Consider the following 6,542-nt stretch of genomic DNA (forward strand, 5'->3'; position numbering starts at 1 on the left):
TGGATTATTTCATGGCATCACATTACACATAACCTGGTGTCCTATAAATTAGTGAATAATTATTTCTCATTATAATTGACATGTCAATATTGTTCATCATTTTAATAATTGAGTACCTCTTAAGAATGACCTTTAGAACGGTTAAAAAATATATATAATTGAAATCTTGAAAATTTTTCAGAATTCCTCGTTTCGAACGGTTTTGTTCCCTTGTGGAAATTGAGGATTTAGAGAACATTGACGTTCAGTGGACTATGTATACTCTTTATACCTGCACAAAATAATTTGCTCGTTAGCTCATGCGGTGATAATGTGCTTGTAGCCAACACTGTCCAAAGCTGCCTGTCTTCCCTAGTATCTCTCATCCCGCGGTTGTGATTGCTCGTTCTCTGTTTATCCACATCCAATCGATGCGTGGCGTCATCAGGGGTGCCATTATGACGACTGCCCTATTAAGAATGACAGCTCGAGAGAAAGAGAATGCAATGTGATCCCTCCCAGGGCTTGTGCCGCACTCTGAAGCGCTCGCCTCGCAGGATCAGAACGTACATCCCCCTCTCTTCTCTCCTCTCATTTCAATCAATTCCTCTACTCTTTTTTCTCCACTCTCACGACTGAATCCCCTCGCCATCCGTAGCCTGCAGTGTCACAGACAGCTTGGCTCTCTCCATAGTGATTTGGCGCCCGTTCATTCCACGCGCGTTCGTTCGTTCGTCGGTAATGGAAAACAGAAAGGAGATGGTGATGCTCGCGGAGGGAGGTCAACTTGGCACGGTGGTTGGCAAGACGGGCTCTAATTTCTCGGAAGCAGTTGGAAGCCCAGCGCAAGAACCGCAAGGAAAGACGGTCCACAGGAACTGCCTGAGCCCGGGTTCTGCACCCTACTCGCGAGACAGAGCGGACGAAGAGGTGGAAGGCGCACAGGGACGCGTGTGCGCTGATGTAAGGCCGGTTGGCATGTCCTCGTCTACCGAGAGACACCGGATAGATCACACCAACAAAGAAACCAGCAGCTCTGACACTGAGTCAGACTTCTATGAGGAAATTGATGTGAGCTGCACGCCAGAAAGCATGGACTACCCCAATGGGAAAGGTAATGACACTATTCATTTCGTTCTCAACACATTGCATGGATGTGATTTTGAAGGTGGGAAAATGTAAATTAATGAATGCAATCGATATGACTGTGTAAACATGGTCTATAATCGATTGCTAGTAGCCTATCTCTGTGCATGCAGAGTCCAGAATAAAAAAAAAAAAGTAAATTATGGCGTAACATACTCAAGATATTCCGTACGATTGAATTATGGATAGGGAGTGACAATTTACTGAACATAATTGTTATTGTTTTTATAACAACGTTAATTTGGAATTAATTAATTTCTCTATAGATTGTTACATCCACACTCATGAGAGATCTCAGCTTGTTATTGGGTTGCACCCTCTTAGCTAGGGTTTTAACCACAGTGTCACTTTTAAAACGAGTTACCCCGGGGCCAGACACCCTGTAGCAAATTAACCAATCTGCATACTGCTAGTATAGATTTTGAGTAAACAAACCACAAATAAAAATGGCAGACCCCAAAACACTAAAATAGCTTATTAATTCGTTGGTAGACTGATTGGAATTATCTAGGGACCATACCCCAGGAGAACTGACATCAGACTGGTCATGTCTTTATGAAAAAGAGGCTCCAAATGAATTGTCTAATGCTTTCCATATGTCTTTTGGGGACCCGCTTTCAAATGAATGGGAAACAGTATCCTACATGTTTATATATGCTATTATCTTCACATCGGGTTCTGCGTAACATATAACTATCACAATGATGGATTAATATAATTATCCCTTCTGCAGTTAGCTATGGTATTCATTTATCTGGATTATTTTGTTTACTCTAGGCCTACATAGGCTTAATTTATGATGAGATGCATTTTAGCTAGTTGTGGTGCTCTGCTTTCGATTTTTTGTCAACCTCAGCCAAACGAAAAATAAAGGTCTGCAGTGACAATTATACAAAAACAAAAATAACAAAAGAAAACCTGTACAACACTTAATTGTAGGATACTATTGTCATCAAATGTACCTTTAGGCTATTCTATAACTAATAATCTGATTCATGTTTTAAACCCATTCCAGGTCGAAACGGTGATTCCCCCTGCCACCCAAGTGACAGCGGCATGGATCTTGGTAAGATGGGTTCGGGACAGGGCTCGTTGTCCTACGGGGCCGACGCGATGCGACGGTACCGGACAGCATTCACTCGGGAGCAAATCGGTCGGTTGGAGAAGGAATTCTACCGGGAGAATTACGTGTCCAGGCCGAGGAGATGTGAACTGGCGGCTTCACTAAATTTACCAGAGACCACAATCAAGGTAAGATGAGGCTCTTCTGCTTAAACAGTAGCCCATTTCAACATCATAATGTTTCTCTACAACATATAAGCCTATTGCCAATATAAAATATTTGGCATAGAAAGGACATATCTTAGTTGCAAATCTAAAAAGAAAATATGAGTTCACTTGAAATCATATCAGACAAATCGAGGCCTAGGCGACTCAGCCTATATTTATGTGGGTTCTCAAAACAATACAGTAAATGCAATTTCACGGGCAATATTGACCTAAATTAAACGTTAATTCATTGTGTTAATGATTAAACAGAAAACATTTAAGGGGCGAGCTTAAGTATCCATTAATGAGCTGGAATTTGCATAGGCCTATAGTATATATATATATATATATTCATTTTATGTATATATATATATATATATATATATATATATATATATATATATATATATATATATATATATATATATATATATATATATATATATATATATATACTTTTCTGCCATATATATATACTGAGCTTGCAAAACATTAGGAACACGTTTCTAATATTGAGCCGCACCCCCTTTTGCCCTCAGAACAGCCTCAATTCGTCGGGGCATGGACTTAACAAGGTGTGGGATGCTGGCCCATGTTGACTCCAATGCACAGTTGTGTCAAGTTGGCTGGATGTCCTTTGGGTGGTCGGCCATTATTGATACACACAGAAAACTGTTGAGAGTGAAAAACCCTGCAGCGTTGCAGTTCTTGACACACTCAAACCCGTGCACCTGCCTGTCACCTGCTACCATACCCCGTTCAAAGGCACTTACATATTTTCTCTTGCCCATTCGCCCTCAAAGTCACACATACACAATCCATGTCTCAATTGTCTCAAGGCTTAAAAATACTTCTTTATCATGTCTCCTCCTCTTCATCTACACTGACTGAAGCGGATTTAACAAGTGACATCAATTAGAGATCTTAGCTTTATCACCTCGATTCACCTGGTCAGTCGATGTCATGGAAAGAGCAGGTGTTCATAATGTTTTGTACACTCCGTGTAGGTCTGCCCACTGCTCTCTAACTGTAAGGCCATTTGGAACCGTGGGTAAACGTACAAAAACAGCTGTAAATCTGTTATTTGTCTCATCACAGACGTATGAAGGATCATATTTTACCCCGCCTGTCTGTATGTTTGTGTTCCATAGGTGTGGTTCCAGAACCGCCGAATGAAGGACAAGCGGCAGCGTCTGGCCATGACGTGGCCTCACCCTGCCGACCCCGCCTTCTACGCCTACATGATGAACCACGCAGCCGCCACTGGGAATCTCGGTTACTCCTTCCCGTCCCACCTGCCATTACCGTATTACTCCCACCTTGGGGTCGGAGCCGGCTCGGCCTCCTCCGCTACCCCATTCTCCAACCCACTCAGGTCCCTCGACAGTTTCCGGATGTTGTCTCATCCCTACCAGAGGCCAGAGCTGCTGTGTGCGTTCAGGCACCCATCCCTGTACCCTAGCCCGGCCCACAGCCTCGGTCCCGGGGGGAGCCCCTGTTCCTGCCTCGCCTGTCACTCCGCTCAAACAAACGGCTTTCCACAGAGGCCCACCGGGTCAGACTTCCCGTGCTCCCCAACGAGCAGGACTGACACGTTTCTGACGTTTACACCGTCGGTGCTGAGCAAGTCCTCGCCGGTGACTTTGGACCAGAGAGAGGAGGTGCCATTGACCAGATAAAACGAAGAGAACACATGTGTTCATTGGACTGAGTCAATGAAGCGTAGAAGAGGGCCATACGCTTTTACCATGATGAGCTTTTATCAAACTTAAAGAAAACACATGAACAAGACTCAAACAGCATGAATATAACGCTCGTGTGGAGCAGACTCCATACCCGCAGCAGCATAAGCGACAGGTACTGCAGCGCGTGCTGTTACATACACCTGCTACATTACAAAAAGGAGAGATGAGCGAGCTCGGAGTGCAAATAAATAGCCTACCCAGTTTTTAAGCTATATGTTTTCAAGCACCAACGCGATGATCTCACACATCATGCTATCCACTGGAAAAAATAAGTTCAGTTACAAAACCCCATGCAGACCATGAAATATTCCGAGATCGGACAAAAAACACATTTGATTTATCTAAGATTAATTTGGTGCGAAGAAAGAGAGAGCCCAGGCGGACTGGGAATTACAGACAAACGTTTATCTCTGTGATGGATGGTGTTAACGGTTTATCATTATTTGTAGTCTCTTCACATGTCCAAATTGACCTACATATATGGGTAGGCTAGTTACACTAGAATGATGTTTTCCATCTTATTTTTTTAACAAGGGAATTTGTTAACAGACTGCACCGTCTCATTATGGCTCCCTCTCCCTGCCCGAGTGTCCCTTTTTTGAAGGTCTGGGTCGGAAATGTGCAGATGCTGGTAAAATTAGTAAGTGATGTATATGTACGTGGCAGATGAATTTTGAGTGTTGAATTAATGATAATACCGGCCGCGCGCGGAGACCGGGAGGGATCGTTTCTGCCAAACCGTAACAAGGCGCCAGGGGAACGGATTAGCTCGCTTTGGCTTGACGGGGGAAGAGAGAGAGACAAGCCATTGGACAATCACACCAGGCAAATTAGGCCGAGTTCGCTCGAGCTGCCCATCTCACCCATATACCCTCGACTGAACACTAGCCACCACCTCTCTCCCCCTGCCCACCCCCCATTCTATTTTACCCTCAGCCAATGTTCATAAGACCGAATGCTTGGATAAATGCATTTATAACGACTGATTCTGATACTATAAGCCTTATATTTATTATACTCATTCTAAAATAGTTTGAGGAAATTGCTATTATTTCTTTGTTTCCATGTATCGCTTTGCACTGTTACTGGCATAGTATTTCATCGAAATAACCCTGTCATGTTTTAGGGAAATTGCTGCAAAAAGGCTCAAGAGAGCGAATTCACTCTGTGGTAATTTTTGCTGAATATATTGTTGGATTGTTCTGGACTTCAAATTTGCAATAAACAGCATTTCAAACAACAAAATCAATCGAATGTTTTATTCTAAGGCTCACGGAATAGGCATACTAAGTTTTCATTGCAGCCTGGGCATCAAGGGAAGGCCTACATGTAGAATCGTAATCTAAATAAAATCAAAACAATTATATTCCAAAAGGTTATTCATATTCTATTGATATAGAACCAAGTAATTGCACATTGTTAGGCCTAAAATAATATAAGTAGGCCTATGTAACTTCCTAGCAATCTATTGACTTAAAGGACTATTATAGACAAATGCCACAGAAAAATATAACATAAAATAGACCTAAGGTACAGGGCATTGTCATTGCATATTGCTCCTAACGAGAGCAGTAATTTGACCGAAGTGGTCGGTGTCAAAACACAGAATTGCTGGGCGTCGTCTTGTGATGGGCGCGCGAGAGGATATGACAGCTAAGTGGTCCCCGGGATCCGTTAACGCCAGTCATTATTTTCTCTCCCACCGGTTAATAGACAACGGCAGAATCTGTTGTCTCGAGAAGATATTGGAATGCTAAAAGATCGATGATCTAACTGGCCCCACCAATCAGCGCGAGCTTAATTTGTTGCGTTTGACGCGTAATTGAGTCGCAGGCTCTCGGTAAACGAGATATTTCTGTATATAATGGGACACTAGGAAGAGGCTGTAGCACCACGAGCTCAGGGGCTTTTAATATGTGTTTACATCGTCGAGAGGGTAGATTAGAAGTTATTTCAGCAAATGAGTAGTGCAAATGTGTGACATTTAAGTCGAGGGTGGATAAAAGCATTCCAACATGAAATGTGAAATTCCAATTTTCAATGGTCTTGAATATAGTAGATCTATATAGGCCTAACTATGTATTGAGGGTAAAATTAGATAAACTAAGTCATGGTCGTGCTCTAGTTAACACATTTTCAATCGTTATCTAACGAATAAACGAGACAGCATTAGCTTACTGTTGTTTTAACTTAGCCTACCATTTTAGAAAACAATACGGTCTTATTATCGTGATACATTTCACCCTCCTATAAACACACGTTTCTAAAATATATTAGCCTATATCTATTTTTCTATCTGAAGAGAAAATAATGTGTTGGCTAATTATTCGTTAAATCATGCTCCCATCCGGCGTGCATTCCGGTGTGTCACGAGGTAAAAGGTTCGCCCTAATCAGGCAGCCC

General features: G+C 42.4%; 1 protein-coding gene across 1 annotated transcript; it reads left to right on the top strand.

Moving 5' to 3' along the window:
- The first annotated feature begins 505 nt into the window (after positions 1–505).
- LOC110496950 (homeobox protein XHOX-3-like) lies at positions 506–5,374 on the top strand. The gene is made up of 3 exons (XM_021572951.2): positions 506–1,093; positions 2,141–2,376; positions 3,546–5,374. Exons 1-3 carry the CDS (start codon positions 721–723, stop codon positions 4,071–4,073), a joined length of 1,137 nt encoding a protein of 378 aa, XP_021428626.1. The 5' UTR covers positions 506–720; the 3' UTR covers positions 4,074–5,374.
- The last annotated feature ends 1,168 nt before the right edge of the window (positions 5,375–6,542 follow it).

Source organism: Oncorhynchus mykiss, chromosome 18 (assembly GCF_013265735.2).
Source record: "Oncorhynchus mykiss isolate Arlee chromosome 18, USDA_OmykA_1.1, whole genome shotgun sequence".
Lineage (NCBI taxonomy): Eukaryota > Metazoa > Chordata > Actinopteri > Salmoniformes > Salmonidae > Oncorhynchus > Oncorhynchus mykiss.